Source organism: Tursiops truncatus, chromosome 10 (assembly GCF_011762595.2).
Source record: "Tursiops truncatus isolate mTurTru1 chromosome 10, mTurTru1.mat.Y, whole genome shotgun sequence".
Lineage (NCBI taxonomy): Eukaryota > Metazoa > Chordata > Mammalia > Artiodactyla > Delphinidae > Tursiops > Tursiops truncatus.
The window spans coordinates 7,889,828-7,908,225 of NC_047043.1; the positions used below are offsets into that span (position 1 = coordinate 7,889,828).

The 18,398-nt window shown below is 44.1% G+C and overlaps 2 protein-coding genes across 4 annotated transcripts in view; one reads left to right on the top strand and one right to left on the bottom strand.

Annotated features, from left to right (window-relative positions):
* Positions 1-18,398, top strand: part of LOC101323402 (transmembrane protein 14C) — a 177,991-nt gene that overhangs the window by 21,598 nt on the left and 137,995 nt on the right. The gene's annotated exons all lie outside the window — the stretch shown is intronic.
* Positions 1-18,398, bottom strand: part of MAK (male germ cell associated kinase) — a 43,317-nt gene that overhangs the window by 4,307 nt on the left and 20,612 nt on the right. The window contains exons 8-13 of one of the 3 annotated variants that reach the window (XM_019945171.3): positions 16,842-17,153; positions 12,979-13,151; positions 10,833-10,981; positions 6,545-6,676; positions 4,801-4,875; positions 2,095-2,214 (exon numbers count right to left, since the gene is read on the bottom strand). In XM_019945171.3, coding sequence (XP_019800730.2) covers positions 2,095-2,214; positions 4,801-4,875; positions 6,545-6,676; positions 10,833-10,981; positions 12,979-13,151; positions 16,842-17,153 — 961 coding nt within the window. The remainder of the gene's footprint in view (positions 1-2,094; positions 2,215-4,800; positions 4,876-6,544; positions 6,677-10,832; positions 10,982-12,978; positions 13,152-16,841; positions 17,154-18,398) is intronic. The other 2 variants (XM_073810328.1, XM_073810329.1) reach the window with 2 other exon arrangements.

Below are 18,398 nucleotides of genomic sequence, written 5' to 3' on the forward strand. Positions count from 1 at the left end.
AGCTTAGTAGCTGACAAAGGAGCCCAGGTCTCGTGTGGGGCAAAGAAACGCTTTGTTCAGCAGCTGGCTGTGCCCACACCTCCCCACTCCCCAGAACGGAGCTGGCAGCCCTCTAACATTTGCTGTGCATTTATCTTAAAACCTGCATGTGTCCAAGGGCATTTAACTTCTTGTAGGAAATGTTGCTGCAGGAAAGGGTGTTTGCCTCTAGTTAAGAATGTAATCTGTGTCACTGCTATATAACTTATGGCAAGATAGAAAACTTCTGTAAAATGGAGATAATGATGGTACCTTCTGTCTTAGAAAGTTCAGTGAGTTAATGCATGTACAGCACGTAGAACAGGGCCCCGTGCTTCTAGAGGGCGGCTGTGTCTGAAAGAAGTCACTCCTCTAGCAGGGGACAAGGAGGTAGGAGGGGGTTTGGGTTGATAGATGACATGGGGAGGGAGGAAGAAATTAATGTGATTTTTCTTCTCCAGACTTGAGGATGAGGAAGAAGAGTAGAGAGGGAGGCTGAGAGAAGGGGAGATAGTCGAGTAAATACGGTAATGACCTGGTTGTATTCTCTTGTGGGAAACTGTCACACCAGTGGGAGGGCTGGAAGACACATCTCTTACAGAACAGTGTTTTCCTAAGGATTTGCATTGACCACTTGAGAATGATTAATATTTACTTCTTTTTTTTTTTACCTTTCCTCCTATCACGATCTGTAGGAAAATCTGATAAGCAGAGTAAAATGAAGAGATGAAAAGTTATGAGAAAGCATTTTACTTAAAAAAATGAAAACAGGAATATGCATGCTAATCTGACAGAATAATTAATATATAAAGGCCTCCAATCCCTTATAAAAATATGTTCAAAAATACCCACTTGCACTTTCTAAGAGCAGGTACTCAAAATAATTTGAGACGTTATGATTTTCTGCCTTCATATTAAAAATTGCTACCAAGCTGTGGCTAATGACTCATGATAAGGCTGCCCTAAAGTATTTAAGGCTTTATAAGAATTACTGCTGTATATAAAATGTTTATTTATATATTTTGTTTCAGCAGAGAGATAATGAAGCAGTTCTTTTCGCAGATAAGGTAACTGAGTACTGCTTAAGCAGTTCTGCCATGGTAAGGAATAAAAAATTACGGAAGTCCAGTGCTTTCTACAATTCTAGCTCCAAGAGCATGAACTTTAAAGACTGGTAACTCTAATCAGGAGTTCTATAATATAAGATCCTGGCTGGGACAGACTGGGAGAAGACTTTTGAAGTCAGCTTTTAAATTAAACTGTAACTAGATATCTTATCAAACTTGTAATTATCTGCCTCAATGTTTATTTTAGGTGCTTTAAGAAGGGTATCTATTTTAGACTGAAATAACTTAGAGAACATTCATAGTCAGATCTGGTCAGCTCAAGTACAGAATCCTCACATCAGTTTCAAGAGCGTCCCCCTGAATGTGGCTGTCACACGCCACGCCACTGCAGAGCAGGTGACCTAATTAGTCATAGCGTCGGAGGGTGGGGAATAAAACTTCACCACCTAATATATGACAGAGCAAAAGCCAGTCAAAGTTCTGCCGCAGTTTAGTTCTAAGCCCTAAGGTGGAGCTGCAGAAGGACTACCCATTAACTGATAGATAACAGAGTCTCAGCATCTGCTGCGCTTTCCGCTCCGTGCCAGGTACCAGGCGGGAAGCTCTGAAAAGTGCATCCTCGCACATCTCGTCGTGTAGCATAGCACACTCTTCGGAATTAGACACTGTCTATCCCAGCTCCGCTGTTTACAGGCTGTGTGACCCTAGGTAAATTACTCAATGTCAGTTTCCTCATCTGAAAAAGATCTACCTCATCAGGTCATTGGGAGGATTCGGTGGCACAATCTGTGTGTCGGACCGAGAAGAACCACTGAATCAGAGGTAGCTCCTCTTATTAGACTCGCAAACCACATCTTTGGGAGAAAAATGGGACATTTTGCCAAAAACAGAACTTCAGTTGATAGCTGAGACTAATTTAAAAGTCTTCACTCAGGAAAGGTGACTATAAACTTTAAAAAGCTCCTTTCTGATCAGAATTCTCAAAAACTGTATCTGAACTTGTTCTTACCTGAAGCTGTCGCACCGAGTGGTGCTAAGTGTATCCTCTGGCCAGCTGACCCCACTTCTTTTTTGAGAAAGGAAGGAATATATCCTGACTGATTGTAAGTAGCATAACTTCCAAGATTTCCTAGTGACGTATCATAAAGTTTCAGAGTCAGAAGGTTAATATTTTAAAGCACCGGAGAGTAACTTTGATTACAACCACTACTAATTCTAAATTCTGTTTTGGGGGCATCGTCTGTATTTCATGCGCGGCACTACGGTTTTACAGATGTTCCCGTTCAGTCCATATAACAACCCTCTTAGATGCATGTTACTATCCACACCTGACTTGGCTAACTTCTCGCAGTTAGTAAGTGACCAAATTAGAATGTGAACCCAAGGTGTCCCCCTGAATGTACCCAGGTTTTTATGACTCCACTTCTTAACCTGAAAGTATATTTCCTGCCAGGAAGCCCCCATCCCTGCGGTGCTCTCTGAGCACTTCTTCATCTTGTAAAGTCACCCTGATAAGTGCACCTATTCTCATAGGGGTTGTTGTAGGGATTGAATGAGATGAATGCAAAGCACTTAGCATAGGCTCTGCTGTCCAACACGTGTCAGCTGTCACCATCCTCATCGCTATTAGTGAATGATCAATCTGGGGGAAAATGTAAAGGCAATAGACCAGTCAGGCGGGTACTGCTGTAGCTGAAGTGAGAGAGGAAGTAAGAGAGTCTGAACTTAGACCGTCATGGAGGGATGGAGGAGGGAACCAGCAGGTGTATGGGGTGGGAGGGGTGGGAAAGAGAGTAACATAAACCCCTAAGTCTGTAGTGTGGGTGACTGAGAACAGGATACAGGGGAAGAGTCAGGTGTGGGGTAAAGACCTGGTGCCCATGGGAGATTCAAGTCACAGAGGTCCAGCAGGCCTGGAGATCTGGAATGATCGGGGCATGGCGGTGATGACGCCATGGGCTTGGAGGAGCCAGCCCAGAGGGACTGTGGGATGTGCAAAGACCCAGAACAGAACAGAACCCGGGGAACAGAGCACTAAGGGGGAGAAAAGAAAAGGACCCTGCTGGGGAGAGGGTGGAGAGGTAGACGGTAGGAATAGGGTCTGGAAGCCCCAGAGAAGACAGCGTGTGACGAGGAAGGAGCAGCAAATAAGGCAGAGGTCTGGTGGGGTTGGCACCGCCCTGGGATTTGGCCGCTAACAGGACAGGCCGCGGCAGGAGCTGTTTCAGTGGCCCGAGGCAAGCTGAGGACAGACTGCAGTGAGCTGAGGGGTAAAGTGGCAATCAGAGGAAAAATGAATGTAACTTCTCTTTTAAGGAGCCTGGCTACACCAGAAAAGGGACAGGTTTGTCAGTGAGAAGGTGAATCAGGGCTCTGACCGCCTTGGTGGTTTCAAAGAACCGTTCATCTGGCGGCTACGACTGAAGCCTATTTTCACATGGTGTCATTTGACCACAGGCTGGACTCTGCCTTCCTGTGTCCCTGACGTCTGTCACGGTGCTGTGCATAGCAGGCGCTCAATAAGTGTTTGCTCCTGGACCAACACATGTCAACCGGCAGTGTTATTTATCAGACCCTAAAGGTCACCACGCAGTAAACACGTTATCAGTTCCTACGATTTTTAACACTGCTGAATTTTGCGTAGGCATTGCTGCCTCATTTGTCCTTTCTTTTCGCCTTGAGGTACTCGTTCTAATTCACGAATCAGAAGACTTCAGAAGACTTTTTGAAAGTTCAAGGCAGTAATCCCATTCAGTAGCAGCCTGAGAACATATCTCCCGGGACATCCATGGCAATCCAGTGGTTAAGACTCTGCACTTCCAATGCAGGGCGAGCGGGTTCGATCCGTGGTCAGGGAACTAAGATCCCACGTGCCACGTGGCATGGCCAAAATAAAAAAGATCTCTCCCACCCTCATCCCCATCATCAGAGCAAACACTTATTAAATGCTTATTGTGTGACAGAAATCCTAGGGGTGGTCGTATAATACTGCCTCGGTCAGTATTATTTCCTCTGTCTTACAGGCGGGGAAACTGACTTAGAGGACCCAAGTAACTTGTCCAAGATCACAAGGCTAGTGAGTGAACAGGGACACGTCAGGCTCTAAAACCCATGCACTGATCGGTTACAGGATGCTTCTTCCTATTGGAGGAAGAAGTTGCTAAGGGAAAATGCATAGAAAATTAAGTCTTCTTAAATTATTTTGGCTTTTCATTTGAAGTACCTTGTGAGCTGCAAATTTTTAGGTTGGAGCCAATAGTTAGCACTGTTTAAACCACTGACAGCAAAATTCTAGGAAATCCATCATCTCTGTGAATTTGGTTAACTTTTTCTTTTAAATGATGGTTCATGCTCAGAAATGAGTCTCAGAACTTAAAAAAATTTCCAGGAATATTGATTATAAAATTAGAAAATATTCTTTTAATTATTTTTAGTAGATTTGCTTGATTTATTTAACTTGTCATAATTAATTTAAGAAGACAAGCATAGAGCCTTTTGAGAGCTAATTACTCTTAGAATTCCAACTACCGAAGAAAGAGGTTCTTGGTGGTGTGGACACTTCTGTCTGCCCGAGTCCTGATCTGACCCCTAAAAGCAGGTGACCTTGGCCTTCGTAGTAGCCTTTTATGACAAGATTTGGGGTCGATGTTGAGAAGAAAATTGGACAGGAGATTCAAAGAACTAATTGTACTCATCTACAAGGCCCAGAAATTACCTTGTGAGTCCTGTAATTTTTCAGGAAAACTTTCATTGCATGATAGTTTTTCAATTGGTTTAATTATGCTTTCTTCTAAAGAGAAGGCAGATGGAAGGAAAGAATGAACAATAAGGAGGATGTTATAGGAAAAGCAGAGAAAAAATGGATTCCATGATTAATGAAAAGATGCAGAAAGAAACCTTAAATGTTTCTCCGAGAGAATGTTCTCGGTGCTGTCTCAGCTTTGATTTGATGTCAGTCGTATATTTCCCTGAGACTCAAAGTTGTGCGGCTGTCATTTCACCTGATTGTATTTAACCACTTGGTTCAGTGAATATCATTTTTAAATAACTGAGAAAAAATTAGCAAATTGCAGTGCCACAGCACTGTTCAATGGATACAATACCCGGAGCGTTTGATGTCCCATCAGAACACCTCAGGAGACTCCTCAGTTGCTACACAGTGACCCTCAAACTCTTCTGATCCAATACCACCTACATCTTTTTAAAGAAAGAACTCTCTACCTCTTCAGACACTTTAAGCTGATCTCTAAAATGTTTCCTCGTAAGTTTTACAGTTGCAAATGATTTAACTTCTGGCATACTGTAATTAGAGACATTTAAAAATAAAACTATTACATCTCTCTTTTAAATATGATCAGTGGAATCTAAATACCATAGTGATTTTATGCTCACCAGTACTGACTTAAGAAATACATGACCACATGGGACTTCCCTGGTGGTCCAGTGGTTAAGACTCTGCCCTCCTACTGCAGGGGGCAACGTTCGATCCCCGGTCCGGGAACTAAGAAAGATTGCACATGCCACGTGGTAAGGCCAAAAAAAAAAAAAAAGAAATACATGACCACAGTCCTTTTTAACAGGTAGAAATTTCACATGAATCCCTTTTCTCTCTAAAATTTTATTTTCATTCATATGTCAGCTCCCAGATTTTATCTGAGTATAATTTTAAAATCTTTAAATTAACCAGTCAAAAAATGTGTATAGATTGAAACCTTTAAAAAAATTTCTTATAACCAACCATAAGTATATTAAAATACTTTTCTCTGGATTAAGTTAATTATAGTTAGAATGATTCGTTGTATATAATTTATCAAAAAAGATGAATATTATAGAATTTGATTATTAAAAGTGAAAAGTCAGATTTATTTTTGGAAATTCATCTCTTAATGAGAAAGATGGGACCTTTTTCAAGTGGTTCATGTATCCATCAATAAATATTACTTATTGCTAAAATCAGACAGGATTCCACTTCATTTTTTTAAGGATGGGAAGCAAGGAGAAATCTTGTAAATGCATACTAGGGAATGAAAGGTGTTTTGTTACAGCTCTGTTACTATAGTCTTTGAACACTATTCACAGTTACAGATCAAATATCACATAGTGATCGCATAAAAAATTTTCAAAAAAATTTTCATTTTATAGTGGAGTACAGTTGATTTACAGTATTGTGTTATTTTCACAAATGATTTTTAATTATCTATTAGCTATAACTCAATTAGGTTCTCCTTCAGTTTTTTAAAAGCTAAGAACTGGAAACCACTTGACTTAAAAAGGATTTATTTGTTCCCCAATCATCAGAGTTACTCACTTTCTCAACACTGACACCAATATATCAAACTAGTCCTTTGACTGGCACCCCACCTATTTTTATACTTTGGGGAAAAGGGAAACATTTAAAAGTAAAAATCCGCAGAAGGAAAACAGTGTAAGTTCATACTTTAAATGTAGTCTTGCCTTACCTGCATTACTCCCTTTGAAAGCAAGTTCTGTCCCCGTGGGTCCCAGCGACTTAGGAAATAGCTGGCTATTCCAGGTGTATGGGTTCGTATCCTTCCCACTGGCTGTCAAGGACACGTTCTTGGGGTTTACACCTTAGAAGAACAAAACAGCCATTTCAAAGGTTAGAGTGCGATCATACACTTGAAGGAAAAATATACGTTCAAACTAGACTAGAAAGAACGCGAGGGAATGGAAATAAATTTTGGCTACACTGTAGCAAATACTTGCTTTTTGATGGACCCTCACATGATCCTCAGCCCTAAATACAATAACCTGGAATCCTCACGGTGTCTTTTAGAAACGTTAAGTTATTTTCTGTAATACAAGTAATGATAAACATTGGACATTTCTTGCTAAATGTCTCTTTTTTTTTTTTTTTTTTTTTTTTTTTTTTTGGCGGTACGTGGGCCTCTCACTGTTGTGGCCTCTCCCGCTGCGGAGCACAGGCTCCAGATGCGCAGGCTCAGCGGCCATGGCTCACGGGCCCAGCCGCTCCGCGGCATGTGGGATCTTCCCAGACCGGGGCACGAACCTGCGTCCCCTGCATCGGCAGGCGGACTCTCAACCACTGCGCCACCAGGGAAGCCCTAAATATCTCTTAAAATTTGAGGTGGCACAAAAATTTTCTTCCAAAAGATATTTCCATGTCGTACACTTCTTTTGAGTGTTTGCTCTGGGCCAGACCCTTGAGGAGCAATTGGGGTAGCTGGGGAAAACAGACGTGCGGCCAAGAACCCAGGGGGACTGAGGAGTTCGGAAGTGCATGTAGAGATCCATGTGTGAAGCTTATCTGCACATCGGATCTAGTAAAATATAAGCAGCTAGTTGTTTATGATTTTCTGAAATCTGTGAAATGTGGACTCGGCCTTGGACCTTGGTCCCAGTGGTCAAAGGGTGTTGTTTTAACCTAGTTTTAAGAGATGTGAGAACTTCCTGAACTTGCTTTCTTTTTTTTTTTTTTTGCGGTACGCAGGCCTCGCACTGTTGTGGCCTCTCCCGTTGTGGAGCACAGGCTCCGGATGCACAGGCCCAGCGGCCATGGCTCACGGGCCCAGCCGCTCCGCGGCATGTGGGATCCTCCCAGACCGGGGTACGAACTCATGTCCCCTGCATCGGCAGGCGGACTCTCAACCACTGCGCCACCGGGGAAGCCCTGAACTTGCTTTCTTTTGACTGATAATTAAATTGGGTTCAGCTTAGCAGACGCCAGAGACATCACACTGTCTAAGCCTCTGGGTCATACATGTGGAGTTCTCTTTAGTGTAGAAAACATCCCTACCGAGGACTGCTAATAATGTAGAGAGAGGGTCAGTCCCTGTTTCAAGGGAGCTTTGACTTTTCCCAAAGTGAACTCCTTGGCAAGGTTTCACATTTATGAGACATATAATAACATTCCTTGTTTTAAATCCAGAAACAAGCCTGGTGGTTCCGAACCAAGCCGCAAAGTTACCTGTCGTCAGTTCTCTAAGGAAACACTCCATCAGGTAGATCATTTCCCTTTATTATGGGATATTGCTCTTTATGGTTTTTGGTTTCTAATAAAATACCTACAAATAGAACTATAATAGACAATTCCCTGACAATAAAGAAGATGCACTAGGTAGCAGTTACTCAGGTTAAAAACATCTTAACACACACACACACACACACACACACACACACACAATATATTTACCCCCAAAGAAGGTGCAAGGTCAGGGGAGAAAACTACAAATCTCTTTAGGTGAATATTTTTTATAAATACAGTTCAACAAAGAATGGGCCCTGAATGCTTAAATTATTTTAATACGATTAGCCTTGCGATATCCCTAGTCTTTTTTGTTTTTCAGTAAATACATACTACACTGTTGAAAATAATTGCTTTAACCCTTTGTCTGTTAAAAGATTTCAATTTTCTTGGAAATAGACAATATCTGGAATTTTAAAACATGTATTAGTTTACAAGCTTTTCTGGAGTACCTTCTACAACCAAACACCGTTAAAGAGAAGCAAAAATTAATATACTATCATCCTGTCCCCTCAAAGGTTATTAAAAAGTCAGTCAGCAAATATTTACTGAGCACCTACCACGTGCCAGGCAGTGTGTGTGGCACTGGAGAAAAAGTGGTGAACAAAGTAGACCAGTTTCTGCCCTTGTGGCTCTTATAATCTACTCTAGTGAGAAGGGAGACGAACAGTTATAATTAGGTGAGTAATTAGCAGTGTGCAAATTATGCAGAAGAATCTGGTGCTGAGGCTGCAAAAAACAGAAGCCACAAAGCCAGTCTTCTAAAAAGGTAACTTTAAGCTGGAATGTGAGTCATGATAAGGACCTGGTAGGAGTTGGAGAGGTGTGTTCCTGGGAGAGGCGTCAGTGTGGGCAGTGGACCTGGGAAGGGGAAGAACTCAGAGTCCTCGGCAAGGATGGAGCAGGGACAGGGCGTGGCCCAGAGTGAGGCTGGAGAGGGGAGCAGGCAGCGGATCACAGGGGAGTTCGTGGGTCTCGCTAAGAAACTTAAAACGCAGTAGGCGAGGCACATATACAAATGACACAGGACGTTGGATACACTGGGTGGAAGGAAGGACCGTAAGTGATAACGGGACTCGAGAAGGATCCACAGAACAGGGTTTCAAAAGTGCTGGGGCCGGGAGAGAGAGCAGAGGGCACCGCCGAGATCGTTAGCACCTCCACTGTATACTCTATTTGCAACAACTACCTTGTGATAATTAAGTACCCAAGGCTTACGGGGCGAGCTGATGGATGACTGCAGTCCCATTGTTAAGTAACAGAAAACAGAATCTCAGAGTCGTGCTCCAGTACACAGCCGGTCAGTAGCAGGTCAATAACTATGACTCTTGCGTCCCTCTCCCTGAAGGCCAGTGTCACAGATCTGCCAATCCTTGTAGTGTAATGTCAGGCTGCCCTGAAATTATATGGTACATTTCTAGAGCTCCCATGATCCTAAAAGTTGATGCTTAATAAGACCTTAATACTTGGCTTTATGGTAAAAAAAAAAAAAAAAAAAAAGGAAGGCCCCCCCAAAGATAATACTCTTTGTTATTCCTGAGGATATTCAGTGAATTAACTACAGACCATAAATAAATGTCAGGGATCACTTCTTCTTTGCATTTCTGTCCTCTGCACTTGCTGGATCACGATAGGTGCTCAGTAAATGTTTGTCCAAGTGACTGAACTGAGCTCAGTTCTCGTTTCAGATCTCACCCAGCTCCAGAGGGGCCACATCTTTGAGACCAAACACGCCAAAATAGGGTACAGTCAGGCTCAGGTTTAGATTTCAAACAGTTCGTTCTAATTTTGAGTCTGTTTCTTAGGCTTCAATTACAGCCATGCTTCTGACCCAGGGTAATTAATAGAATTTGTTAGATCTTTCTGGTGAAAAAGGAAAAGATCAGATGGGTCTCAGGTGCCCTGAAATGCGTTCCTGAAAACCGCATGAGGGGAGCAGAGCTGGGAAAACAGGTGTCTGCTAAAAATTTTACAATACCCTCTCCCACCACCAGAGGGCGCACTTCTACAGCGAAGATGAAGCACTGATTTTATTTTAGTGAAATGAATTCAATTTTCTTTCTTTTTTAAACAGGGAAAAGTGTTCCCCATGAATCTGTGTTCTGGAAGCTTTATTTACACCCCCACTTTTGCAGTCAGATCAGAACTTCCTCATGGTTTCAGCACCGAAACTTGCTAACCAACTGGTGTCTTTGCACCTTTCAAAAGTGCACCCTCTCTTACGGTCTTAATTCCCACTCCTCTCACCGTCCTAGGGAACAAGGCATCACCCTCTCTATCCAGACGTGTGCAGTGGCCTCTTGACCAGCCTCCTTGGGCCCCTCGCCCAGTCCCCTACCCTTTTTGAGCCCCTAGCGTGGTATACCTAGCAGCCAGAAGGATCTTTTAAAAACACAAATCAGATCATTTAGGAAACAGTATTACTAAAATTCTACCTCTTATAAGAACTGGTAATGGGAGTGCAGAATTGTTTGCATACAATTTACAGAAGGCATAGCTTTGGTGGGGGAGGGTGGTATTTTCTGAAGCATCCTCACCATCTTGATTGGTGGCTGCCAGGCATTTCCTGAGCAGACTTCACAGAGGCAGGAGGTCCAGAAACGTCCCGGCGACAGGCTGAGCCCGCAAAGAGCGCTATGATTGTATTTCACTGGTGCCCTTTCTTCAGAGATTCAAAGACCCTGGAGCGTGACCTATTAACTATTCTAGTTACCAGGAAACATTTTATTTTCTCTGCTTACCTGGAAGGTATCTTGACTGTTTCAAATAGTACTGTTTAGCTGTTGAAGCAGTTGACAATTCAGAATCACATTTTAGGGAAATAGCAGGGGGTAAGTTCTTGTTTTCCTCTGTTGAGTGGTTGGGGCCTGCAGGTACTGACTCTGGAAGCCTTGAAAGTCAACATAAAGTAGCATTACCGGGTGAAGAACGGGAAGATGACGGCTGCTATGCTCTCGCCCACCCTCCGCCCATCTTTCCAAACCAGTCAGTGGTTTCCATCAGTGACCTTCTGCTGATAGGAGCATTAAATGACAGCCCCTCTCCCCGAGTAGATATCGGGCAGTGCATAGAATCCTTCCTAATACTGGACAGTATGAGGCAGAAAGCTTTGTAACTAAGCAGCAGGTTGCCTGTGTGCAGTATGTTTCCATTTTTCCTGCGACTGCCGCAGCTGTGGATTTGTGATGTGGGAAGGTGGCATGTTGGAAGGGAAGAGAATCACAGCCATCTCCACCTGGCTACTCCAGCAGTGTGTAACCACTAAGGTTGTTAGAACACGGTTCAGGCTGGGCTAAGAGAACTGAAGTGGGGAAGTGTTAGGAAAGTCCCCAAACAGAATTTCCAAAGAGCCTAATGACATACAGAGACATCATGCATTTGTTGAGATGTGCCTGTTCCCCAGAAGGCAGAATCGACTTGGGCGGTGGCGAGCGCCTGGCTGGGTGCCTGGCGGGGTGCCTCTGTCCCCCAGTGCCCGGCCTCCTACGGCCCCAGTTCTGTGTAGGAACGGAGGCCTTCCGGCATCCAGGCTTAGCTCTGTCTAGTTCCCGAGGCCATCTGTCCGAGCGGCAGCCTTCGCTGCCAGAGGATGGGGCTGCGATTGGTTTTGCTGCCTGTCGCTCTGTGTGCAGCCCTGCACCACGACCTTCTCTCCCACCTGTGACCGGGCCTCTTCCCGTGCAGAGGCCTGGCCCCCCTGGCCAGCTCTCGTCACCTGTCTGACCCCAGGCCTCCGCGGTTCCCCCCGGGAAAGTCCTGCTTACCACGTCAACCCTCTGAGGGATGGACACTGCTGTGATTGGACCTTTGGACTGCTGGCCGCCACTTTGGGGTGGCCCTGGGCACAGGGAGCCCCCTTCATTAGAAACAGCCCTACTCATTTCCGGCCACTGTGTTTACACCCTGCTTTCCAACACAGGCTAAAATACCCTATTTCTAAATGCCGGGTTTTCCCCTTAAGAGAAACACATATGGACCAGGAAGGGTGCAGAGCCAGTCTTCTGATCTGTCCCTTTGGTTAGCACCTCAGCGCTTGTTACACCCTCGTGCCCGGCAAGATTGGAAGTGGCTGAGAGGTGTGACTTTCTGACTTAAAAGTGGAAGGGGATTAAGCAGGTTTATTCTGTTTCTTCTCAAGTTTGGGGATTTTAGGGAGGAGTAGCTGTGGAACTTGGGGATCTGGAAATTGACTGACTGGGAATTATCTCCCCACGGAAAGTCTTCATCTACCTTCAGAGGTATGTGTTCTCCAAAGTGAAGGCTTCTGCGCCGTACAGTGCCAAATGGCTACGAGAGAAATTTCCCTGACTCCTGCCTCATCTTTTCTCCCTGTTCCTCTTCTGTTCCAAGGCGGGGCAGGGACAAGGGAAATATTTTACCAAAATATTCACCAAAATTTCACCCATCTTCACCTCAAAGTTGAATAATGCACTCATGATGATGCCAACTGCAAAGGGATTGCTAGAGATACCAAGCTTCCAAGGAAAGTTCAGAAAATGATCAAAAAAGTTGAGAAGAGCAAGCAAGTAAATGATTAACTCTGAACACCACCACCAGAGGAGGCCATTACCTCTGTAGACTGTGCTTTGCTGTCTGAGAAGCGGCATGTGGATTCCAAATGGGAATTATGGGGATCATAATTGAACAGGGGACACAAAAAACTGAACTAGAACTCCCTCTACACACGCTCAGCCACTGGTGCCGGGCGTTGTCACTGTGAGGGACTCGGAGTCTTACTTTTTCAGAGGTGAGCACAGAGGTCTGGATTTGACAGGAGAAACAACATTAAGCTGCTTCTTGTCTTTTAACACGTACACTCATTTATACGTAATGAGTAAAGTTGCTGCCTGATGAAAACGTATCTTCCCGAGAAATGTTAAATCTTACCAAGATGGAGAATCTGTTTTCCTCGTTTCTTTGAAAACGCGCATGCTTGGCTTCTTGGAATGGGAGACCCCGAAGTCACATTCCTCAAACTCTTCCCAGCCATCTTCAACCTTGAACACAGGCTGACCCCAACGCCTCCTGGCACCTTTATGGCCCAGAGTGCCATTTGGCTTCTGTGGTGGGAAACCGGTGTCATCTTTAATCGGGTGCTGAATGCCTTTTATGTGCAAGCTATTATATTTGAGGCTAAGAGTCCCCATCCTCAAGGAGCTTTCCATACAGTGAAGGAGATAACATATATACACATTTAAAAGGATTAAGGAAAATAGGTAGCGCATGCTAAAAATATGATAGGAAATTGAGAGAGGACAGATCTCTGTGAACTTGGGTTGGGGGAGACTTGAATACGTAGGATCAGAATTGACTCTTCGTTGAAGTGTAATCTGGAAACCTACCACGTGTGGCTGTGTCTCTTTGGGCAAATGACTTAACTTTTCAAAGCCTTAGTTTCCTTCTCCTTAAATGGCGACATACAGTATTTATGTAATTTAGTGTTTTCGGATTTGATAGTAAAATGCATCGAAAGTTTTTAGGATAGGGCCTGGCACATAAGCGTTACTGTAGGTTAGGTATTATTGTTGTGGTTGTTATTCTAGAGTTTGGAAGAGGAGATGCGTAGAGTGCGGCTTTTTAATAGGAGAGTGCCAGAGTGTGTTCCGCGGGGAAAGGGCGGACTGCGTTTACTGAAGCAGATGGTTCGTGCTGGAGGGAGGACAGGGTTGTAAAGACAGGCCGATGCTATATGATGAAGGGCCTTCATTGTATGCCTGGGACATCGCAGCTGTCCTATGGGCAGTGGAGAACACTGGATGTTTTTGAGATTAAGAAGTGATGTGATAAAGGCAGCATTCGAGAAAGGTCCTGCTCCTCAGATAGGAGGCCTTTGCAGTTAACAGCGGCATGCGGTAACAAGAGCCACGGATTCATGGTGGTTGGAATGCTCAGGAAAGAATACATTTGCTGTTAACAAGAAATAAAAGGTCTGGACTTTTTTCTGTCTCTCCGAACTGAGGCCAAGGAGAGTATAGCAGACGCTGCTTCCTCACTAAGATCTTGTTCAGGGCAGCAATGTGCCCACGTAAAAGATCTGAAATGCCAGCCTCCCTTGCAGCTCTGTGTAGCCATGGGACACGACCTAGCCGGTGAGTTGTAAGTGCAAGTCTGTTGGGAGGGGCTTCCACGAGAAACATTTCAGGCTCTGCCGGCCTGTGCCAGTGTCTTCCACTTTTCCCCCTTCTGGAAGGCAGATGCAACCCCAAAGGAGCAGCAGCCAGCTGTGGCCACAGGACCGAGAGCCACCTGCTGAGGAGGGTGGTAGAGCAGGAAGACAGAGTAGTCTGGTTCCTTTTATGAGCTGCACCAGCCCTGGCTTACCCACCACCCACCTTCTCGCTATGAGAGGAAAACAGCCCCTCGTGGTTTAAGCCACAGTGGTCAGGTTCTGTCGTAAGTCCCTGAATGTAATCCTGTTGGACACAGAGAAGGAAAGGCAGGGATGGCTTTAAAAATGTGAGCCTGACTGTCTCAGAATGGTAGCTCTGTTAACAAAAATAAGGAATGAGGAAGAAGACCTGGTCTGGGGCAGACCGTGGGGTGGTTTGGGGGCATATAAACTGAAAAATCCAAAAGGCAATGGGAAATTGGGGAATTTGGAAGCAAGGTCATCAAATACAGCTGTGTTTGAAGTAAGAAGATGCTTAAAGAATGGATATGCCATTGCTTGAAGCTGATGGTGCCGCAGTGATGGATGATGAACAAAAAGTGGTATTTGCCAACTTCTCTTATACTCTTGTTTCTTGGTCAGAGAGAATGAGCTCCAGACTAAGGAGAATAAGAAGGTCTAAAGCCCCAGGTGAGGAGAGTTAATGAAAAGTCATACTTGGCTGGGTCCGAGACTCTTATTATTTCATTTGAACTGTATGTTAGGGTCCTGCTGAACAATGCCAGTAACATCAAGTCGTCTCATGTCTAAGAAGATTGGAAAGGGATAAATATTAATAATTTTTATAAAGTAGAAGGTGGATTTGTGCAAACTCCACATTAATAAGTTTGGTACCAGATGAGGGCAAAGATTCTAACATCAGTTATTGAAGAGAAAGCTTTTGAGCACTAATGAAAAAAGGTGGTAGATCACACAGGCCACCATTTTTCATAAAAAGCAGACAGCGAATGCATGTACTCTATATGGCCTTCAGCAAAGGAGGTGACAGGCTCTTCTTTCATGCTATCAAAGAAATGAAGTAATGAAAGGACAACAGAGGAGCATCAGTACTGTCATGGGCTGAATGTTTATGTCCCACCAAAATTTATACCCCAACTCCAATGGGTTGGTATTTGGAGATGGGGCTTTGGGAGGTAACTGGGGATGAGATGAGGTCATGAGGGTGGGACCCTCATGGTGGGATTAGTGCCCTCAGATGAAGAGAATCCAGGGAGCTGCTTTCTCTCTCTGCCATGTGGACAAAGCAAGAAAAGGTGCTGTCTGCAAATCAGGAGGAGGGCCCCACCAGGAATCAAGTTGGCTGGCACCTTGATCTTGGATTTCCCAACCTCCAGAAGTGTGAGAAAGTAAATTTTTGTTATTTAAGCCACCCAGTCTGTGGTATTTTCTTATGGCAGCCTGAACAGACTGAGACAAGTACATAGTTCAATAATCTGACCAAGAGTACTGATTAATGGATCAGTATCCGTCTAGAAGAAGGTTCTAGTGGCTTGCTATCCCAAGGGCACATTGCTATCCTGTTCATCGTGAAGGTACAGGAGGAAAAAAATGAACAACCATTCCATAGCTGGTGACAAGCTGGGCAGAATGGTTAAACTGAGAAGACAAAATAAGGGTTCAAAAATACTTATTAGAAATGTGAGAGGTAAAAATAAGGTCTTCCAATTTTTGAGTCCTAGAGATCAAATACACAATGAGAGGTATAGAATATGTGATTGAACAGAAGCACTTGTACAAAACAGACTTGGGAATTTTCGTTAACAGAATGCTCAATCCCAACTCCGCAGCTCATTAGCCATCTCAAAATTGCGGGCTAGTTTATTGGGTACTTTAACTTGGTGAATGCATACGAGACGGCGGGAGGGTGTTGCACAGTGCATGGCACTTAGTAGCTATTTAGTAATGTTAACTTCCTTTCCTTCCCTCCCAGTGTGAGTCAGCATTTTATGGGCCTTCCAAGAAAAAAAAAAAAAGTAGTTGATGGCATGAGTGAACACAGGTTCTGGAATGTTGGCGGTGGTTCACCCTGTTTCATGTTTCCTACCTACTGTCTGCCTCTGGTTCTGGTAGGGGAAGCAGGAGGGTGAGGAGACTCAAAGGCTCCTTCAGACACAGGAACCGAGGGTCACTCAGTCATCGGTGAATGACATCCCTGTGGAGTACGTGAAGGAACTGAGGGTGTTTCTCTTAGAGAAAGGGGCAGATAATGTAAGGGCGATTTTCAAATATCTGAAAGGCTGCCTTTCTGGAAGAGTGATTAACTTTTATTAAAAGCTACAGAAACCAGATTTGAGCTCAGTATGAGGAAGAACTTTCTAGTAGTCAGAATTGCCCCAAAGATAATGTGGACTCCTCAAGACCCTGGAGGCGGTTCAAAAACAGTGTGGACAATTATTCATTCAACAGATATTTGTTGAGAATTTACCATGTGCCAGACACTGTTTTGGGTTCTGGGTCTGTATTGAGAAACGAAAACAGACGGACATCTTTTATATCTTCCCCAACGTGTTTAGAATGTCTAGAAACAAAATCCTAATGGAACCAAACCATCGCATCGAAAGTGTCATTATGGGCTACTTACGGTTGGCATGTTTTTGACGATACTTGGAAATAGCGTTGGCGGCTGTTTCTGTTGATTCTGCTGCTTGGGCGGTTGCTGGACACCCGTGTTCTGTGGCGGCTGGATGGACTGCAGTGGCTGGTGGCTGTTTTTTGGCTGGGGCTGTCCGGCAGTCTGGTCGCTTATGTCTGGCAGAGGCTTAGGTTCTAGATCAACTACAGGTGGCTTTGACTCTAGTGGTTGCACATGCTTATTTAAAGTCTGTTTCGGTTCCAGGTGATGTGAGGAAGGGCCTAATACTTGACCGACTTGAAAATATGGGTGTTTCAATGCCTAAAGAAGCATGGAAATAACAAATGGAAAAAGGTTTCACCTAAATTTATTGCATATAAACTCTTGTCCAGCGCTGGGCTAGGCATATATCACTAGTCTAGGTAAGTTTCAGAGATTTAGAAAGCATCCAGTTTTCCCCTTATGTGATGACTTTAAAAAGATACCCAGAAAAAAAAATGATTTGAGAAGAAAATTTCATTAAAAAAAATGAAAAAGTACATATTAGTAGAAAGAATGTGTAACTCACTTGTAATTTTAACATCCAGTCAAGGTAACTGTTCTTGTAAAGACTCCGTATAGAACACAAAGTCTAGCTTATAAGCAGTGGCTGAATTTGAGGGATTAACTCAAACTAAAACACTAGATACTGATAATGTTTTAGACTCCATAAAGGCATTAAGAAATGAGTTAAGAAATCCTTCTATGTTTATTTTAAATGATTAACTCTAACATCATATAAAATTCAGGGTTATTTTTAGCCTAACTGTAAGTACGTGTCTACTAGCAATAAAAAAAATTCTAAGCAATTGAAATAAGCTTTAACACTATAACAGCAAAGAGAAAGTACTTATGGGAATAAACTATACAAGTACTAGTAAAAATGGTCACTGAGTTTTCACTAGATCAGTCATCAAATCACTGTTACTGCATGGAAGTGGGGGGGTAGGGGACAGAGCTGGTGACCATCTGGGTGACACAGGCTAGAGCAGTGGTTCTCAACTGGGGGTATTTTGCCCCTTCGGAGACGTTTTTCTTACTGTCACCACTCGGGGGCTGGGAGGCGCTCCGGGCATCTAGGCACGCTGTCAGAGATGCTGCTTAACATCCTACAACGAACAGGACAGCCTCCCCACAGCAAAGAATTAGCGGGTCAAAAATGTCAGAAGTACCGAGGTTGGTGAAAACTGGTCTGGAGAGTGTCTGAAGCTCTCTGTGCAGCTCAGCTGTGGATACAGGTCCCCTTATCAGTACTGCATGTCTGCGTGGGGAGGGAAGTTCCCAGTTCTGCTGTTTTGTGTGTGTGTGTGTATCGGGGAAGGGGCTGCCCCTTAAGATAATGAAGCCCTGTTCCCCTGTGCCGCCTGCCCTAAGCCAGTACCCGCCTACGTGGAGGCGTAGCCCTGACCCACAGTTAACTTCTCAGGCGTGCAGGGGCAGATTTTAGATGGACAGAGGCAACTCCTGTAACTCAACCTCTCCCTGTCTCCCTGCTTCCACTAAAAAGCAGGGCAATGAAATAGTAAA